Source organism: Ochotona curzoniae, unplaced genomic scaffold, assembly GCF_017591425.1.
Source record: "Ochotona curzoniae isolate NIBS_2020 unplaced genomic scaffold, NIBS_Ocur_1.0 contig_430, whole genome shotgun sequence".
In the NCBI taxonomy this organism is placed as follows: Eukaryota; Metazoa; Chordata; class Mammalia; order Lagomorpha; family Ochotonidae; genus Ochotona; species Ochotona curzoniae.
In genome coordinates, this window is record NW_024466219.1 from 20,850,333 (window position 1) to 20,872,007 (window position 21,675).

Consider the following 21,675-nt stretch of genomic DNA (forward strand, 5'->3'; position numbering starts at 1 on the left):
AGGAACGAGAGGCACCTGTTAGCAGTACGGGCAAGCATGGCTTTCTCAGCTCTGCCAACGGCTGACGTGTATGTACACATGCAAAGACATCAACAGATCTAACAATGCAACTATAACTGCGCTTGTTCTACAATCATAACGTGTCACTGCATCAACTTAACACATTCTGAACTGGAATGATCTATAAAATAGCAAATAAGAAACCCTGAAAAGAAACTATTCGTTTCAACTCAAATTATTCTAAAGATCTATAGAAAACAAAAGTGTGGCAGAAAACATACAAATTTTTATTTCTAAGAGTAACTCTTGCACAAATAATAATCATCCTTGTCTTATAAAAGCTCAACTCCTAAAATTAATCCCACAGGTCAAAGGCTAAACTTCAAGTAATAGCCAAAGCCAGTCTTGTCATGTGCACATCACTCTGACAAATCAAACTGCACCTTAAAACAGATCTGCGGCTGCGCAGAGAGAGGAAACGAAGGTCCCTTCTCAGCACATCAACAAAGAACGTTACACAGCACCACCAGGGAACCCAACACAGCGTGCTGCTTAGGAAATTCCACAGATGCAGCAAGGCAAGCCCACACACGAGTGAGCTTTGTGCCAAGATTCAAAAGAAGTACATGCTTCTCATCTATTACAGAGGAAAGGGTGAGGAATGAGAACTGTGACATCATATTCCAGTGAGTCACCAGCACAAGAGTTATTTGTTGTGTTAAGCAAAGTCCTGTCCAAACCCTGGGCTGTAATCTACACGCTGCCAGTGCCTATGTCCAAATCCTAACGTAAACACGAGCAGCTTATGATGTGTCAAGATGAATCTTCTTTGGTCGCCGAGGGTACCACTTGCTCTGGGGGCGGTCCGCAGGCCGCTTTCTCTTCAGCACCACGTCCGAGGGTTTCCTGGAAGCAGCCTCTGTCGGCGTGCTTTCTATTTTGGCTATGAAGTTCTCAGGGTGAGCGTCTGATCTCCTGTGACAACTGGAGGAGACTTCTTGGTGGATCCTCTGGAGCTGGATAATAGGCTGCATCTTTAAAACTTGGGAAAATCCATCTCCTTGTTCAATTAACACAGGCAAGGACTTTTGAAAAAAAGGAACACAGAAAGTTAATCTCGGTTGCAAATACAAACACAGAAAGAGGGACACGACACTCTCGACTTTGGTTCCTTAGGTCAATGTTCCTTCTGAGACCTACCGGGTGGGGTCACGGACATTCTAATTTATTTTCAAGATACCAGCTAATGTTGAGGAATTTTAACTGAAAGCTAGGACTTGAAAGATCTATTCCATATGTTCAATGCTTGATAGTAAAACTTTGATAAAACTGGAGGTAACAGAATCTTGAATTGAGCATTTTTTTTTATTTTCGAATCATGACTATTCCGGAAGTCTTAGAGCCCAAGCCCAGGATTGATGCACTTTGCTTATAAATGAGCAGACAGTGAACATTTTAGACTGAGTGCTCCCATCTGTTTCAAAAACTCCACTCTACTGTGAGAACCTGTGAGAAGCCACAGACAATGAAAAAACAAACACAGCTGTGTTGCAACAAAGCTTTATTTACAAATACCAGCTGGCTGAATTTCAGCCTGGCCCACCACAGCCTGCCAACACCAGAGCAACAGCATGCCTGGAGAGAAGGACAATCACCAGAAATCCAGGGAATCAGGCCAAACTACTTAAGGACATTTTAAAAACCAACACGGGGTGCCCAGTGTAGTAGCCTAGCGGCTAAAGCCCTCGCCTTGAACACGCTGAGATCCCATATGGGTGCCAGTTCTAATCCTGGCAGCCCTGCTTCCATCCAGCTCACTGCTTGTGCCGTGGGAAAGCAGTCAAGGACTGCCCAAAGCCTTGGGACCCTGCACCCGTGTGGGAGACCTGGAGGAGGCTCCTAGCTCCTGGCTTCAGATAGGCTTAGCTCCAGCCATTGCTGCCGCCTGGGGAGAAAACCACTGGACAGAAGATCTTCCTCTCTGTTTCTCCTTCTCTGTGTATATCTGCCTTTCCAATAAAAAGAAATAAATCTAAAAAAAAAAAAAATTGCAATTGCACAGCCAGACACCCTGGGTGTAATTGCTGGCGCGGCCACCTACGAGGGCAGTTAACCCAGACTCTTGGTGCCTTAGCATTCCCATCTATAAAATGACAAAGTAATGATAATAATCTCAAAGGGTACTGTAAGGATTAAATCCGTTTATATACATAAAATCGCTAGATGGTGCCTGACTCATACCAAATACTCACTACATATGAGCTAATTTTATAATCCAAAACTGTTTAATGAACTGTTTTCACTCAACATTCAAAAATATAGCTGACCAATTAATAACCCAAGTATACCTGTAAATACACAGTAATCATGCTTGATAAATGAGATTTTAGACATTACTGTAGCTTAACAAATTTACTAGAGACTTATTTAAAAGACTATTATAAACTCCTGTTACAGTAAACCAAAACATATAGAGAGAGATTGGATGCAGATATCTGTTTTATACAATTTTGGTAACTTTGAGCACATTGTTTTTACCTTCATTGCCTCGCTGATCTCCTTAGCAATGGCTTCTCCTCTGAGTTTCAAAGGCCCCATACGAGCAGCTGCAAAGAAACAACCAAGCAGTGCTCTAAGTTTCTTATCTCACAAACAGTCATTAAAGGCATGTTGATGCTGTCTGGACAAAAGTGTTAGGATCATTCACTTTGGCTTCGCCTTTCTTAGGCTATTTTGTAATCCTAAAGCAAGTGTTTTATTAAACAAGTGTCTTATTAAATTCACCTAAATGAAAACACTGCAGAGATAAAGCGGTAGGGTACAAGTCCTAAGTGTTAAGATTAGAACTGAGATAGATAAGATCCTGACTGTCCACATCATGTGTGCCCCTAAGGCAGAGCCGATTTTCCTTCTATATTTTATCTATCACTATGTTTAACATCTTTGAACACTATCACATTAACAAAAATAAGCTAATACTATATATACAAAATATACCTGACCTCAGAATAGTATTGATGTCACAGCTACAAGAAAAGATTCTCAGCAACACAAATTTCTTTTTACTCACTTAATGCTCTTTTGATTTTCAGAAATATTGGATTTATTTAAAAGGCAGAAAAACAGACGGCAAGGGAGATGACACTTCCCACCTGTTTGTTTCCTCCCTAAATGATGGCAACCACCATGGCTGGGGATGGGAACTGGGCACTCAGGCTGCGCAGCCGCCGGTCAGCAATGCAGTAACTTGAGTCCTTTCAGCCCCCTCCAAGACTCTTAGTAGGAAGCTGGGGTCAAAGCCACAGAAGATATCAAACTCAGGCATTTCCTAATTGGCTTTTTTTCCCCTTTAAGATTTGTTTATTTAAAAAGCAGGATTACAGAGAGAGGGAGGAAGAGAAGCAAAGAGATCTCCCATTAATTGGTTAATTCCCAAATGGCTGCAACTGCCAGAGCTGGGCCAGTCTGCAGCTAGGAGCTTATTCTGGGTCTCCCAAAGGGATGCAGGGGCCAAAGCGATTGGGCCACTTTTCACTGCCTTCCCAGGCATATGAGCTGGATTGGAAGTTGAGAAGCTGGAACATGAATGGGAACACACAGGGGATGCCAGCACCACAGACAGCATCTTTACTCACTATGCCACAGCACCAGGCTCCTTAATCAACTTCTTTTTTTTTTTTTTTTTTTTAAAGATTTATTTTTATTATTTTTTCATTGGAAAGGCGGATATACAGAGAGGAGAGACAGAGAGGAAGATCTTCCGTCCGATGATTCACTCCCCAAGTGAGCGCAACGGGCCGATACTATGCCGATCCGAAGCCAGGAGCCTTTTCCGGGTCTCCCACGCGGGTGCAGGTTCCCAAAGCTTTGGGCCGTCCTCGACTGCTTTCCCAGGCCACAGGCAGGGAGCTGGAAGGGAAGCGGGGCTGCCAGGATTAGAACCGGCGCCCATATGGGATCCCGGGCGTGCGAGGCGAGGACCTTTAACCACTTGCGCCACCGCGCCGGGCCCCTTAATCAACTTCTTAACCACTGGCCTAAACATCTGTTTCTCTTTGAGTCTTCATCAGTTTTTTTCTCTAACCCTTTGTTGTACATGTTCATGGCTATTCCACAACAATGTTTATATTCACTGATGCAGAAGGAGAAACATCTTATTAAAAGTCAAAAAACCTCAAAACCGGAGATAAGAAAACTCATTCCATCATAAGTCATTTACAAATTAATTTAAAAACTAATTTGAGTAACTGTTCTTAGAGATTCACAGCCAAATAAGTACACCATTTTTGTTTGCAGGTCCACAACTTTAATGGCTTCAACAGATCGGTAAATGAGCCAGGCAAATAATTTTCTTCATAGTTGCTAATTTTCTTTTCTTAGGTTCATTTAGAAAATAATAGCTGGCAGAGAGTTGTGGGGGGGAGAACAGCAAAAGTAACTAGAAAAAGAGGATACTGAGAACAGCAACAGGAACATCACAGTCCCGGAAAAAGAGTTCGAACATTAGGGTGCAGTAGCTTAGTGGCTAAAGCCCTCGCCTCGCACACACCAGGATCCCATATGGGCACCAGTTCGTATCCCGGCAGCTCCACTTCCCATCCAGCTCCCCGCTTGTAACCTGGGAAAGCAGTAGAGGACGGCCCAAAGCCTTGGGACCCTGCATCCGCCTGGGAAACCTGGAGGAGGCTCTGGGTTCCTGGCTTCGTATCAGCACAGCTCCAGCCTTGTGCCACTTGGGGAGTGAATCATCAGACGGAAGATCTTCCTCTCTGTCTCTCCTCCTCTCTGTATAACAGACTTTCCAATAAAGATAAATAAATCTTAAAAAAAAAATTCCAACATTAGTTTTGGGTCTTGGGCTCCTGCTCTATCATGCCATCTTGACACTACTCAACTGAGGCCCCGGAAGCAGCCAGGAAGCTACCGGTAGCCCTCAACACCAGCCAACGGTCTCCTCTACTCTCCTCTGACAGGGAAAGCTGCTGGACAGGCCACCTGGGCAGCTCTGTCCACCAAGCCCACTGGCAACAGAGATAGCCTAATCACCTAGTGCCCCACGGAGTACTTAGCTTTGCCCACATTCCCACTGCCCTAGAAGCAGCACAGCTGTCCAGCCCACTTACTCTGCCCTGGGAAGTGGCTGAGTAGCTCATCCTGAATGACTTGACCCACAGAGGTGCCAGACCCCAGTCACTATGCATGACCCCAAGAAGCAACACAGCCTGTCATGAGCCAATGGGCCCAGAGAGGCCCCTGAAAAACAGTGGCAGCTCTTTCCACCAGCCATGCTCCCAAGAAGCTGCCAGGCATCCTACTCTGAGATGAGGCAACAGAGGTCCCTCAGGGACCTACGCAGTTCTGGGACACTGACAGGCACTCTCTTTGGAGCGGCCCCAGGCACTGACAGGTGCCTTGGTAATGGGCACATTGCATGATCTCCACTTGTGACTGTGGAGAGGCCCCATCCTCACAGAACTCTCAGTAGAGGGTGTCAGGCCTTCACTGTTCTTCCTCCCACACCTTGCCTGCGTAGGCGAACAAGAATTGCCTCAGTAAGTTAGCAATTCCATTGCATCTCAGAGAGCTGTGCCACACTGAGAAAGCGGGCCTTGTCGACACTGGTGAAAGCTGAGGTAGCCATATAAATGCAACATGAAGCACTCACCTGTGGAATCACACTGGAACCAAAGCCAACGTAGCCTACCCAACTAACACTTATTGGGAAATTACCCGGAAAGCTAGTACAGGCAACTGATCTACCATATATACCAATATCAACATAAGGACACAAGAAAATGAAAAATCAAGGTGCAGGAGGACTCCAAAGAAAACAATAACTCTAGCAAAGAGAAGGATAGCAAAATATCTGCATGGAAAATGAGTTTTAAGTAATGATTTTTACAAAATTTCAATGACAAAGAAATGCAAGCAGCCACTTTAATGAAATTGAAGATAACTCATGGTATGAGTGATAAATTCAGCAAAAAAAAAGACCACAAAAAGGAGCTAAACGAATCTTGGAGGTAAATAACTCAATGAAAAAGTAAAAACAAAACAAAACAAACACAGTTGGAGAACCTCAGCCGCAGATTAGATTAGAAAGAAACAATTTCGGCGGCTGAGGACAAGTGTTTTTAAACGACCCAATCAGATCAAAAAGAAAAAACAAAAAGTAAAAAGAACCTGGAAGACAAGATTTATTGGACACCATCAGCTAAACAAGCTTGCCCATTATGGGTATTTCAGAATAAAAGGGAAGGCCAAGGAAGACTATGCACTACAGACCTCTAGGACAGGAACTTCAAAGCACCAAGAGCATTACAGTCAAATCATTAAAAGTACAAGTGAAAAAGAAAGTCCTAACAAGTGTCAAGTCACATATAAGAAATCTTGATTAGACTGACAGTTTTCTCAGCTGAAACCCTCAAGGCCAAAGAAAATAGGATGATATATTCAAGGGCTTGAGAGCAAGAAAGAAAAAAAAAAAAACTTGCTAGCAAGGTAGCACACCTACACTTTCCCAAGGCAAACCAAAGTGGGGAGTTCATCCTCAAAAATACAAGCAGAAAAGAAAGAAAAACATCCCCAATGAACACAGGTGCAAAACAAAGCTCGTGAATTGAATCCAACAGCCTAGCAAAAATAGTATACACTTCTATCTCAGGGATGCAAGGATGGCCCAAACAAAATAGATGCAATATACATGACGTGTGCAAATTATATAATATATGCAAACTAATACATCATGCCAACAGATTAAAGGATAAACACTACAGATTATCCACTCAGATGCAGGAAAAAAACACTTAATAATATGCAGAATCCCGGAAAATCTCTCAAAAGCCTAAGTATGGAAGAAATGTCCTTCAACACAGTAAAGGCATTTATGACAATCCCACCACCAACTTTATACTGAAAAAAGGTGAAGCTGAAATGGTGTCCTCGATGATCAGGAACAAGACGGAGGGATCCACTTTGACTATGGAAGTCTTAGCCAGAACAAGAAGGCAAGGGAAGGAAACAGAGGGTGTCTAAATTGGAAGGGAGTAGGTCAACTATTGTAGATTGCAAATAACATGATTCTTTCACATAGAATAAGCTAAAATCCCTTAAAAAAAACCTGTTAGGACTGATCAATTAATTCAATAAGGTTGCAAGATACAAAATTAACACAGAAAAATTAATACATTTTATTTTCTTTAAGATTCATTTTATTTTATTGCAAAGGAAGATTTCCAGCAAGAAGGAGAGACAGAAAGATCTTCCATCCACGGGCTCATTACCCAGTGGGCTGCCACAGCCAGAGCTGAGCCGATCTGAAGTGAGGAGCTAGCACCTTCTTTCAGCCTCCCATGGGGACGCAGGGTCGGGTCCCAAGGCCGTAGGCCATCCTCCACTGATCCCCCAGGCCACAGTGGGGGTTGGCGAAGGGCTAGATGGAAAGCAGAGCGCACATTGGTGCACATGTGGGATCCTGGTGCTTGAAGGAGGACGAGCCATTCGAGCCATTGCACGAGGCCCAACCCACATATATTGATTTTTGATGGCTTTCTAGGCTTCTTACTACAACTTTTTTTTTTTTTTAATTTGAGAGAAAGAGACAGAGGCAACTCCTCTTTGGTAGAGAAGAGAGTTCCCAGCTGTTGGCTCATTCTCCAAATGCATGCGACAGCTGAGGCAGGTCAGCCAAAGCTGGGAGTGAGGAATTGAGTCCTGGGACCAAGACACTGGAGCGGTCACTGCTGACTCCCTAGGTACATACCAGCAGCGCTGGACTCAGGAGTTGGCCTGGGACCTGCACCCAGGCATTCCAAACAGAATCCAAGCATGTTAAACAGCATATTAAGCTCTAAGCAGGGGGCTGCTGTGGTGGCTTAGCCAGTTAATCCTCTACCTGCAGCATCACGTGCAAATTGAGTCCCAGCTATTTCATTTCATTCATCCAGCACCCTGCCTGTGGCCAGGGAAAGCAACAGAGAATGGCTCAAGTCCTTATCCAACATAGCAGCCCAAAATCTCCTGGCTCCTGCTTGACTCAGCTCTGGCTGTTTTGCACATCTGGAGAGTGAACCAGTGGTTGGAAGCTCTCTGTCTCTTCTCTCTGCAGATCTGCTCTCAAAAATAAATCTTAACAAACAAACAAAAATACCACCAGAAACAACAACAAAAACCCTCTAAACCAGATGCCTACCCATCTTGGATTCTTAAAGACTAACTGCTATCAAGAACTCCAGGGCGTGGTGGCCTAGTGGCTAAAGTCCTCGCCTTGAACATGCTGGAATCCCACAAGGGCATAGGTTCTGGTCCCGGCAGCTCCACTTCCCATCCAGCTCCCTGCCTGTGGCCTGGAAAGCAGCTGGGACGGCCCAAAGCCTTGGGACCTTGCACCCATGTGGGAGACCTGGAGGAAGTTCCTGGCTCCCGGTTTCAGATCAGTGCAGTGCCAGCCACTGTGGTCACTTGGGGAGTGGATTGTCGGATGGGGGATCTTCCTCTCTGTCTCTCCTCCTCTTTGTATATCTGGCTTTGCAATAAAAAAAAAAAAAAATCTTTAAAAAAAAAAAGAATTCCAAAAATGCCTCATGCTACTTAAATTTTTTTTCCTAAAAACACACACACCTGAACATTAGATATTTTCTACCTGTTTATAAGTCATGACAAGTGTAAGAAGTGCCAAGTAATACTTTGGGTTTGTGTGTAAAATGGAGTTGTGGTCTAGGCTTGAATAATTACAAGCAGATTTTCACATAAGGGAACACATTTTTAGTATAATATTGGACATACAAGACATTTGGTAACCCAGGCCCTTCCCAACATCCTCTCAGCAGCACGCAATCAAAAAATTCCTCACTGTTTTTCACACAGGCCACTAGGGGGCAATACAGACTCCAGAGGGAGCCTGGTGTTCTTTATTTACCTGTCAGGACTTATTTGGGAACAGAATCAAATTCTCTAATTTTGGGTTCTCTAGCGTTGAACACTATGCTGGACATGCAGAGAGGTGTTCAGTGGTGACAATGAGCCAAAGCTATGACAGATGGTGCCATGGAGGCAGAGAGGAGGGTGAGGACAATGCAACAGGGGACTCGGGAGTGGATCTGGTGTTAGATGAGCTGGAGGCGACAGGGATCTGACAAGGGCAGGAGGGGTGTGCAATATGACCACAATGGAGACAAAACAGGAACCAGAACCCAAAACAGGAGAGAAGGAAAGGAAAGTCTCAAGATGATTTGGAAAATAATCAGCCTTAGGCAGAATAGAATGGAATAGAATGGAATGGAATGGAATGGAATGGAATGGAATGGAATGGAATGGAGTGGAGTGGAGTGGAATGGGGTAGAATGGGATGGGATGGGATGGGATGGGATGGGATGGGATGGGATGGAAGGGTAGAAAAGAGAGGAGGGGAGTGGAGCGGAGGGAAGGGGAAGGGTAGAAGAGAAGAGAATAATAAAACAATAGTGAAGCTGTCTTCTGAGAAACTTGGCCTTGAGGGGGAAAAGTCCAGGGAGGAGAACCACAGACTCAGCTCTTCCACGTTAGTTACACCAGCGGCTGCTGCTGTAGCTGTGTAAGCTGACACGCATTCCCAACCTTACACAAGTTAAGAGACTCTCTGCAGGAAGCAGGTTAATGAAACAGAAGCTGAGAAAGCTGACATTGAATTAGAACTCACATCTCCTAGAATCCAAACCATGTAACTACCTGTAATCTACATGCAATATGTTAAGGTGCTATCTATAAAAATAATTTTGCCAGTAACACAATATCCTCATATAGGTCATCAAATGTTCAAAAACTAGATCCAACATAATGAAAACTACTTGAACTAAAAATTATTCCTGATAAAGCATTAAAAAATAGAACAATTCTAAGGTAAACGTGTTAATATGAATTTTACAATTATTTTCTTTTGTAACCTGGATTAAATCTTTAAAACTAGCATCCATATTTTTATAAGTAACATATTTTTTAAAATAAAGACTGTGGGCCCAGCATGATAGCCTAGCAGCTGAAGTCCTTGCCTCACATGCGCCTGAATCCCATATGGGCACTGGTTCTATCCCAGCAGCCCCACTTTCCATCCAGCTCCCTGCTTGTAGCCTGGAAAAGCAGTCAAGGATGGCCCAAAGCCTTGGGACCCTGCACCCATGCAGGACACCCAGAAGAAGCTTCTGGCTCCTGGTTTCAGCTTGGCTCAGCTCCAGCTGTTGTAGCTACTTGGGGAGTGAATTAACAGATAGAAGATCTACTTCTCTGTCTCTCCTCTCTGTATATCTGACTGTCCAATAAAAATAAATCTTTAAAAAAATTATAAAGACTAAAAGGGGAAAAAAACACAATAAAAATGATCACTAAATACTTGAACATATTGTCTATTAATGCACTAAAAGCCACTTTCCAACATTAATACCTGCCTAGGAAATTTAAAAACATTCACTCTCTCAGCAAGATTATTTTAGATCTATGACTAGTAAGAGCACTGAAGCAATCACAACACACAAGCATATGTTGTAAGAATGCGCCCAAGGCAGAGAGGGCTGGCAAACACAATGCAGGAAGGATGGACTTCTTCCGGAAGGTTCCCAATGCCTTTTCTAGAGCTGATATAGGAACACCCCCAGCGGCAGCACTGCTCACCATTTTCATAACGACGGTGCTGGGCATTCAGAATATTGCCCATAAAATCCCACTTACACACCACACAGAGGACAAACATGCACCTGACATACTCACTTTCTAATAGACTTTTTTACAATAACGTGTAGCATTTTAGCTACATGCTAGATTAAATACGTCTTTAAAGCGTAGTCCAGGAACTTACCAATCTGTCCTTTTTTTTTTCCCAAGAGAAATCCATTTCCAATTCTAAAGCTCAGATTTAAATATGAATTTTTGAAACACTTACTTCTCAGTGGGAGGCTACCTGTACACACTGTGGCAGGGGCTGCAGCCAGACAAGACTGGCAAGGAAGAAGAGGAACTGGCTCCCTCCGGGTCCTCTGCAGGGGGGCACAGAACTGGAAACATCACTGAATCTATGGTGGGGAAACTTAAAATAGCTCCTTGCCATCTTGCTGTGAAGGACAAGGGAAAAGGGGAGACTCCTCGATTCATTTCTGAGAACTTCTCTGAAGGAAAGCAATATGGAAGTAATGACTAGCTTTCCTGAGAGGATTGTAAGTTAGAGCTGACAAGGAGAATCACGTCTTGCGGGCAGACACATCGGCAGACTGCTGCAAGGATATTTTTGAAAAATCTTGCTCTTCAAAAAGTGGAAGTAGCCACCCTTGAGAACACAGCCTTCCCTGGTCACTTGCTTTCTAAAACACAAGGAAATGAAAAAGTGGAAATGAAAGATTGAGTAATCAACCTAATTTTGCTTTCAGGTCACTGTACTGGCTAAACTAGGGAACATGAACTTCGGAAATTCTCCACAATTCAGAACTCAGCAAAAAGGCATTAATACCTTTCCATTCCCCTGTGTATTTTACTATGAGCACGCAAAACATACGATGTCTGGACGGAAGATCTTCCTCTCTGTCTCTCCTCCTCTCTGTATATCTGGTTTTTTTTTTTTCAATAAAAAATTTTAACAGGTTTATTTATTTATTTATGATTGAAAAGGCAGAGGAGATACAGAAAGATCTTCCATCCACTGGCTCACTTCCCAAGAGGTCACAACAGCTGGAGCTGTACCAATCTGAAGCCAGGAGTTAGGTGCCCTCTCTGGGTCTCCCACGTGGGTGCAGGGGCTCAAGGCTTTAGGCTGTCCTCCACTGCCTTCCGAGGCCATTAGCAGGGAGCTGGATGGAAAGCGGAGCATCTAGAACATGAATCGGTGCGCCCATATGGGATGCAGGCACATGAAAGGCAAGGACTCTTAGCCACTAGGCTACTGCACTGGGCCCTACTATTGTTTCTGAAGAGTTAATGAAATGGAAAGCAGCATCCCTGGTGAAAGTAAAACCGAAACCTACGCATTGATTTTCTGGAAGACAACGCTTTGCATACAATAACAGAGATCTATGGAAGCCCTGCTTGGGAGGCAAAGTCCTGCTGCGCATGTACCTCCCCTCCTGCAGCAACATGCTGTCTTAAGGCATGCTTCGAAACTCTCCCCCTAGCTAGTATCATCTGGCCTGAGCCAAGTCCCTGATCTGATCTCAGCACATTCCCTTTCTCCATTCACTCTACCACAGCAGCAGATCTTTGTTATTTTTCTAAAGATTTATTTACATAACTGAAAGGCTGTGTGTTAAAGAGAGAAAGGGAGAAACAGAAAGAGCTTCCCTCCATTGGTTCACTCCCCAAACGGCTGCAGTGGTTAGGGCTGGGGCAGGACAAAGCTGGAGTCTGGAACTTTACCAGACAGAAGCCAAGAGCCAGAAGCTTGCTCTGGGCAACCCACGTGGGGGCAGGGGCCAAGTTGAGCCATCCCCCTCTGCTTTCCTAGGACATAAGAAGCAATCTGGTGGGCCCGGTGCGGTGGTGCAGTGGTTAAGGTCCTCACCTTGCATGCCCGGGATCCCATATGGGCGCCAGTTCTAATCCTGGCGGCCCCGCGTCCCATCCAGCTCCCTGCCTGTGGCCTGGGAGAGCAGTCGAGGACAGCCCAAAGCTTTGGAACCCTGCACCCACGTGGGAGACCCGGAAGAGGATCCTGGCTTTGGATTGGCATAGCATCGGCCGTTGCGCTCACTTGGGGAGTGAATCATCAGACGGAAGATCTTCCTCTCTGTCTCTCCTCTCTGTATTATCTGCCTTTCCAATAAAAATAAAATAAATCTTTAAAAAAAAAAAAAAAGAAGCAATCTGGAATTGGAAGTGGAGTAGCTGGGACTAGAACCAGCACTCATAGAGTTTGCTGTTGGCACAGACAGCAGATTTGCTTGATATGCCACCACACTAGCTCCAATATCTTGTATTTTGGCCAACTGGTTATAAATACATTAATAGTAGTCATCTTTAGGGCATATAATTGCAATGTAATTTGAACTATTTCTTACAGTTTTAACATTTTTGGAATGTGCATGTTTTATATCAGGAAAGGCAATAAAATTACTTCCACTGTGGAATAAGGTCAGAAAAAAGTACGCATAACATACAGTGCTCAATAAAATAAAACATACATCTAGACACACTATGGCAAACTACACAGTACCAACACTACAGGGTGGGACTAGAGCGGTGGCGTAGCAAGTTAATGCTCTGCCTGTGACACCTATACCCCATATGGGCACTGGTTCTCATCCTGGCTACTCCACTTCTGATTCAGCTTCCTATTAAGGACTTGGGAAAGCAACTGAGGATGGCCCGAAGTTTTGGGACTCTTGTTCCCACCTGGGAGACAGGGAAGAAGTTCCTGGCTCTTGACCTCAAATCAGCTCTGGCTGTTGTGGCCATTTGGGGAGTAGACCACTGGATGTAAGATTTATCTATCTCTCCTTCTCTGTAACTCTGACTTTCAAGTAAAATTAAATAAATTTTTTAAAATACAGAGAAAAATCTCATAAGTCAGAAGGAAAAAAAAAAAACCATCATCTCTAAAAGAACCACAATTAGACTACTAAATTTCCTATGAAAATGCAAGGGACCCAGAAGACCCCCAAAACAGTCATGGTCAAGTCCAGAGAACTCACCTTTGGGTTTTAAAACTTAATACAATAATAATCGAGACGGAATAGCACAAGTCAAAGGGCATTTAAGCTCAATGAAATAAAATTGAGAGTTTAGAAATAAACCTGGACACAACAATCAACTGATTTCTTTTTTTTTAAGATTTATTTTTATTATTATTTTTTTCATTGGAAAGGCGGATATACAGAGAGAGGAGAGACAGAGAGAAAGATCTTCCATCCAATGATTCACTCCCCAAGTGAGCGCAACGGGCCGATACTATGCCGATCCAGAGCCAGGAGCCTCTTCCGGGTCTCCCACGCGGGTGCAGGTTCCCAAAGCTTTGGGCTGTCCTCGACTGCTTTCCCAGGCCACAGGCAGGGAGCTGGAAGGGAAGCGGGGCTGCCGGGATTAGAACCGGCGCCCATATGGGATCCCGGGCGTGCAAGGCGAGGACCTTTAACCACTTGCGCCACCGCGCCGGGCCCAATCAACTGATTTCTGACAAAGCTTTCAAACCATTCGAGGGGAAATGAACAACAGCCTTCTCCATATGGGTCCTGACACAACTGCAAACCATCCCAAAGCTGGATTCTCACTTCGCACCATGCACAACTTCAATATGGATCAAAGATCCAGAAAGACCAAAAAACTGCCAAAAACTCACAGAGGCTTGTTGCGTTAAGTAATGGTTTCTGAGAAATGACACCCAAAGCACAAGCAGCCAAAGGGGGCCTGGCAACAAGCCGGACCTGGCCATCATTTCAAATGTCTGTGCTTTAAAGTACAACATCAAGAAAGCAAGCATGGGGGACAGACATGTGACACAAAAGGAGTTGTTTGGAATATTACAGAGACTGGATTGCAGTCCTGTCTTGCTTCTTATTCTGCATGTAGTTGCTGGGTCTCCATCGCTCACGTGGAAGACCCAAGGTGGATTCTGGGCTCCTGGTGTCAGGCTGGCCAGCTGCGGTGGCTTGTGGGCATTTGGGGAATGAGTCAGTGGATGGAAAATGCTTGTATCTATCTCTCTGCCTTTCAAATGAATTAAAATTGAAAAAAAAAGTGAGTATTGGAGACAATTTATCCTGAAAAGGGATTAATATCCAAAATACATGAAAAGCTACTGCAATTCAACAATAAAAAGGCAATCCAAATTTTAAAAACAGCTACAGTATTTGGTTAGACATTGCTCCTAAAATGTATAAGTAACTAATAAGAATATGAAAAAATGTTAAATGTCAGTCATTAGAAAAAGGCAAATCAAAATTACAATGAGGGCCCAGTGCTGTGACCTAGCAGCTAAGGTCCTCGCCTTGAACGCACCGGGGTCCCATATGGGCACTGGTTCTAATCCTGGAAGCTCCACTTCCCATCTAGCTCCCTGCTTGTGGCCTGGGAAAGCCTTGGGACCCTGCATCCGCCTGGGAGAAACAGAAGAGGCTCTGGGTTCCTGGCTTTGTATCAGCACAGCTCCAGCCTTGTGCCACCTGGGGAGTGAATCATCAGACAGAAAATCTTCCTCTCTGTCTCTCCTCCTCTCTCTATATCTGATTTTGTAATAAAAAAATAAATAAATCTTTAAACAAACAAACAAACAAATACAATGAGATGCTTTCTAGCCACTGAGATGCTGATAATCAGAAAAACCAGTAAGAACAGTTGCAAGAATGTAGAGAAATGGAACCCTTACTAATTCATAGTGGGAAGCTGCTTTGGAAAAGTTCAGTAATTCCTTAAAAAACTAAACACAGAATTACTAAAAGATCTAGCAATTCCATTTGTGGGTATCTATACTCAAGAGAATTGAAAGCGAATGTCCATACATTTGCACATGAAAGTTCAGTAGCATCATTCCTAACAGTCAAAAGGTGAAGAAAATGAAAAATGTAGGATGAAGAGTAGATACATATAGTATACACTCACAGAATGGTATTTATTTACCAATGAAAGGGAATGAAGTACTGATACATGCTACAGGAATAAACTCTGGAATGCGACTGGAACCTGAGCCGGGGCAGTCCAGCGGGGGTTCCTGGGGATGCTCTGCCTGGGCTGCAGCTCCTCCTGCTGTGCGTGAATGCCCGTGGGCCGGGCCGCAGCACCCAGTGGTTTGCAGAGGAAAGGGGACAGAATAAATTAGTCAACTTCCCCAGCGAAGTTTGACAGCAAATTTCTGGGTAAATGGAGACTTGGAGACCTTGGAATTGACCTTGGAAGGATTCCCTCATCCTTGGAGCAGCGGTATCAACAGCAAGCTCAGAACTATCAAAACCACTTGACAAGAACCCTCAGGAAATGATTTACCAAGGGGACCAGGAATGATATGGGGGGGTGACTGTTCCCAGTCCCCACTGCCTGAGGTCACTGGGAGGCTGGGTGTGGTTTTTCCCCTTGTGTATCACCCTCCCCCGGGCGCAGGAAGAAGAAAAATAAAACATGTAAACAACTGTCTTGTCCACTTTCCCCTGATCCTTGGCCCTTCCCACACTGATCAACTATGTAAACATCATCAAAACTAAAATGTTAAAAAGCATATTGCCTGACTCCCTTTCCATGAAATGTTTGCATCACTCAAATACACAGAAACACTAAATAAAAATCAAATTTAAAAAATTTTAAATACTAATTTTGAAGCCATCTGATATCATTTAATTTTCCAACAGAAAAAAAAGAAAATTTTCAAGGATTTCCCTAAGAAGTTTTCCCATATAGCTTCTTCAGATCCTTTAGAAATTAATGCTTTCCATTTATCTCCTGAGTCATTTTACTTAGGATTAGGGTTATTAAGATTTTACCAGTTAAATACATAGTAAGTAGGAATATAAAAAAACTATTTTAAGCAGGATGTGACAGGTATATCACATATAAAAATTCTATAAGATTATCAGTATGTTATATCGTTAATAGGATCGCTTATTGCATCTGATTAATAGTACACCTCAATAAATTAGCAGGACTATCTGTAACATCTGGTGCCGGAGCTGGAACTTACACCGTAAGCTCAAGGCTCCGATCCTAGCACTTGCTACTTCACTAACAAAGAAACTAGGAAGAAGTCAAAAGAAGCGACTTGGCCAAGGATAAAAAATTCATAACTACAAATTACTTGCTGTTTTTAAGGAACTGAAACTATTTTAAAGCTGTCATTATTATGAAAATGTGTGATGACAAAAATTTCCAAATTTATTCCAGATAGATTCTAATTATTCGTTTACTTACTTTTTTTTCACATTTTATTATTATTGCTATCATTTTACGATACAGTTCCATATTCCCCTATCCCCTCTCCAATTCCCTCCCCCCCCAGTTCCTCTATATCATTATTAACATATAGTTCTTCATATTCAGTCATATGTTCGTCATTGCGGGCATGGCCAATGGCAGAGAGTCCAGAATCCTATTGTCAAAATACAATATGAATAGTTTCACTGTAAGTCCATCTTTGTCTGGAAACAGAGATGCCGACCACACTGCATCCTCACATCTGGTTGTTAGTCTCCATTACATAACTACTGTACATTCCCTTAAATGAAAAGTCACGATACAGAATCAACAATAGAAAGAAAAATAGAAATTTACAATGCCATGAAGTTAAATGACATGTTACTAGATATGACAGTCTCCATTACACAACTACTTTACCTTCCCTTAAGTGAAGAGCCACAAAACAAAATCAACTTCCGGAAGAAAAAAGAAATTAACAACACCAAGAAGTTAAACAACATGCTATTAAATGTCCAACGTGTAGCTGAAGAAGTGAAAGTCAAGAACCTTCTTGAAGAAAATGATGCCACTGGGGAAAAGGGAACCCTACTCCACTGCTGGTGGAGCTGCAAATTGGTACAGCCTCTATGGAAATCAGTCTGGAGAACACTCAAACAACTCAAAATCTGCATACCATATGACCCAGCAATAGCACTCCTAGGAATATATCCAAAACACCTGTTTTACGACAAACCAACATGCATCCCTATGTTCATTGCAGCACAATCAGTAATTGCAAAAACATGGAAGCAACCGAAATGCCCATCAGCAGAAGATTGGATAAGAAAGCTTTGGTTCATCTACTCCATGGAATACTACTCAGCTATTAAAAAAAACAAAATGCAGTTCTTTGTGGCTAAATGGGCACAACTGGAAACTATAATGCTAAGGGAAATGAGTGAATCCCAAAAGATTAGATACCACATGTTTGCCTTGATTTAACCTGTAATTTTTGTATGGTTGTTTGTTATTTTTTGAACCTGTCATTGATACTGTCTCAACCCAGATGTTTCGAAGAATGGAACTTGCATTATTTTTAACATATTGTTTACCCAATACTATGTCAATTAATTCCATAATGTTGTATATTGATACTGAGGCCTTGCTGGGGCTTTTAACTGACCGTATCTTTACTCTGTTAGACCTATCTTCAGACCATAGAAGGTCTCCCCAAGAGGCCACTGAACTTATCTGGACAATAAGACGCTGAACTTTATGCTAGGCATGTGTTTGCAAGCAATGAATCTCAACTGAACTTGAACTATGGTTATGCAACAAGGTGGAGGAATCCACCATGGGGGGAGGGGTATGGGAGGGGTGGGGGGAATCCCCAGCGCCTATAAAACTGTACTACATAATACAATGTAAGCAACAATAAAAAAAAAAAAAATGATGCCACTGTATGATCTACGAGTCATTGAATGATTTAATCAGAAGAAAGTGTTTTGAAGAGATGAAACCAACAGAAAACAACAAAACCCATGTGATAGAGTTTCCGCTCTTAAATGTGCACGTGAAAAGCATCAATTGACATATAAAGGAAGGCCAATTAAACTCACAGGAGATCTCTCACAGGAAACTCTACAGGCCAGAAGAGAATGGAGTGACATGTTCCAGATTCTAAAAGAAAAAAATTGTCGGCCTAGGATAACATACCCTGCAAAGCTTTCCTTTGTCTTTGAAAATGAAATAAAATTCTTCCAGAGTAAAGAAAAGCTAAAAGAATTTGCCTCTTTCAAACCTGCTCTACAAATGATACTTCAACATGTTCTCTTGACAGGGAAGAGGAATAGCACCTACCAAAACCAAAGGCAAACGGGAAGAACATCCCAATAAAATGACAACAGAAGACTAAATCAATGAACAACCCATTCCTAAAATTACAGGGCCAAAGTACCACCTATGTATATTTAACTCTGAATGTAAATTGCTTAAGCTCAATCAAACATCATAGATTAGTAGACTGGATTAAAAAACAAAACCCATCTGTTTATTGTCGGGAGGAGACACACTTCAACAAAGATCAGCGTTTACTTACTTTTTAAAGTCACAAGTAATGTTCCAGAAGATTTTCCCACTAATGTTATACCACAGAATGGTGGGTAGTGAAATCAATCCACCTTCAAATGATCTTAATTTAAGGAAATTCACTTTGCATACCAATAAAAACGTTACCATGTTTCTAGAAAAATTAACTGTCTAAAAAGCAATATTTGAGTATATGATATTAAAGTTTCAATTATTCTTTATATGTTGTTCAAAACCAAAGTAAGTTGCTGTCAACCACTGATAAGCAACTACCTCTTTTTATAAACCATGGTATGTGATTAAGCCTAGGTCAGTTATAATCAAGCAGAGTGAGTGCCGTGCTTTTACGCTCCACCATGGGCTTAGGAAATTTCCAGTGTGGCAATATACTAAAGAGAAGTGCAAAATTCAACAAAGGTAAGGCACTCAAAGTCACAAGTGTAACGATGTCATACAAATAAAGGATTTCACTGGGCCCGGCACAGCGGCCTAGTGGCTAAAGTCCTCGCCTTGAATATGTTGGGATCCCATATGGGTGCTGGTTCTAATCCTGGCGGCCCCGCTTCCCATCCAACTCCCTGCTTGTGGCCTGGGAAAGCAGTCAAAGATGGTCCAAGGTCTTGGGACCCTGCACCCGCGTGGGAGAACCGGAAGAGCTACAGGCTCGTGGCTTTGGATCAGCTCAGCTCCAGCCATTGCGGTCACTTGGGGAGTGAATCATCAGACAGATGATCTTCCTCTCTGTCTCTCCTCCTCTCTCTATATATCTGACTTTGCAATAAAATTAAATACAACAACAACAACAACAAAATAAAGGATTTCAATGATTTTTCTTGAGAGCAGTATTTTTGAGTGACAAAGGCAAATTCTTAAGTTTCATAGAAAAATATTTATAAATTTTAAAATGTGAAAATAGAGCTATCTAAAAATGTACATGTGATGTAACTCTTTAAAAAAAGGATTCAATTTTATTGGAAAGGCAAATCAGATTTATGCAGAGCAGAGACAGAGAGAAAGGTTTTTCCATCTGCTGGTTTATTCCCCAAGTGGCTGCAATAGCCAGAATTGAGCCAATCTGAAGTCAGGGGCCAGGAGCTTCTTCCTGGTCTTCCACACAGGTGCAGGGTTCCAAGGCTTTGGGCCGTCCTTGACTGCTTTCCTAGGCACAAACAGGGAGCTGAATGGGAAGTGGGGCTTCCGGGATTAGAACCGGTGCCCACACGGGCATGCAAGTCACATGCAGGGTGAGGACTTTAGCCACTAGGCTACTGCACAGGGCCCTGATGTAATTCTTAGTAATGTCAGTTATGTTGCTCAAGTCACATAAGTCTGTATCAACTTCAGTCTCTGTGTTTTAAAATAGGTTAAAAGGCATAATGAGTGTGCTTACCTCTTAAGTTCAACATTGTATTCCACATTGGGTTTATTTTTCAAAACAATGAAAAATGTATGAGGCTGGTTACCCCGAGGAGTGACACTATGAGATAACCCTTTAACTTCTGGGTAGAATTCAAAGAGCACCTCACACAATAGCATCTCAAGATGGCAAATTGCTCTAGGATGAGCAGATACTTGTCATGGTACAGGAGAAAGCTTTTTAAAAGTTCAGATTCTTGATGTGTCTCTCTCCTTTCTGAATAAAGAAATGAAGAAAATTTTCAGAGCGCCTGTGTCAAAGTCCTATCACCACTTCAACTCCAGCTTCCCGCTCTCCTGCACCCTAGGGACAGCAAGAAATCCTGACAATCTTGGGTTCCCGCCATCCACATGGGAGACAGACAGGAAGGTTCTGGCTCCTGGCTTCAGCCTAGTCCACCCTCAGCTGATGCAGGCATTTGGAAAAGTGAAGTTAGCAGGCAGGAGATCTCTGAATTTCAAATAAATAAAAATTTAAATTGGATTCCCAATCCCACTCCTGGAGGTTCCAAGTCAGCAGGTTTAGAGCATGTTTCCCTAATTCTTTTTTTTTTTTTTTTTTTTATTTTTTTTCTTTTGTTTTTTTTCTTTTTTTTTTTTTTTTAAGATTTATTTTTATTATTTTTTATTGGAAAGGCAGATATACAGAGAGGAGAGACAGAGAGGAAGATCTTCCATCCGATGATTCACTCCCCAAGTGAGCCGCAACGGGCCGATACTATGCCAGTCCGAAGCCAGGAGCCTCTTCCGGGTCTCCCACGCGGGTGCAGGGTCCCAAAGCTTTGGGCCGTCCTCAACTGCTTTCCCAGGCCACAGGCAGGGAGCTGGAAGGGAAGCGGGGCTGCCGGGATTAGAACCGGCGCCCATATGGGATCCCGGGCGTGCAAGGCGAGGACTTAACCACTTGCGCCACCGCGCCAGGCCCTGTTTCCCTAATTCTAAGTGAGGAGCTACCCATGGATGGTGGGCTGAGCATCAAAGAGAAGACAACCTTCTGTAGAATGCCAAAAAGTCATTCAAGTCACGAATTTCTTTATGCTGCTTCATTTTTACCACGACTCAACACTGACTCACCTGGATCAGGGTCACAGTTTAGGTCCAATGGATACACAACAGGGTGGTACTGCTTCTAAATGCAACATAAAAGAGATTCCATCACTTAACATCTCATGTCAACATTCCTTCAGCCAATGTAAGCAAAGATACACTGCACAGTCGCTAGCACTATTCTTTTTGCAGGAGGGCTTGGCTGAGATGCCTCGCATCATGAAACCTCCAGGGAAGGGAAGGAAAACTGTCAGCCAAAGCTGTCTTATTTCACCTTTTCTATTACTGCCACCTAGT

General features: G+C 43.0%; 1 protein-coding gene across 1 annotated transcript in view; it reads right to left on the reverse strand.

Moving 5' to 3' along the window:
- Positions 1 to 411: 411 nt before the first annotated feature.
- The window catches only part of NSL1 (NSL1 component of MIS12 kinetochore complex), a 30,125-nt gene continuing 8,861 nt past the window's right edge, over positions 412 to 21,675 (reverse strand). The window contains exons 4-6 of the mRNA XM_040985797.1: positions 21,406 to 21,460; positions 2,539 to 2,606; positions 412 to 1,085 (exon numbers count right to left, since the gene is read on the reverse strand). Of these exons, the coding sequence (XP_040841731.1) occupies positions 804 to 1,085; positions 2,539 to 2,606; positions 21,406 to 21,460 (405 nt within the window). The 3' untranslated portion in view covers positions 412 to 803. The remainder of the gene's footprint in view (positions 1,086 to 2,538; positions 2,607 to 21,405; positions 21,461 to 21,675) is intronic.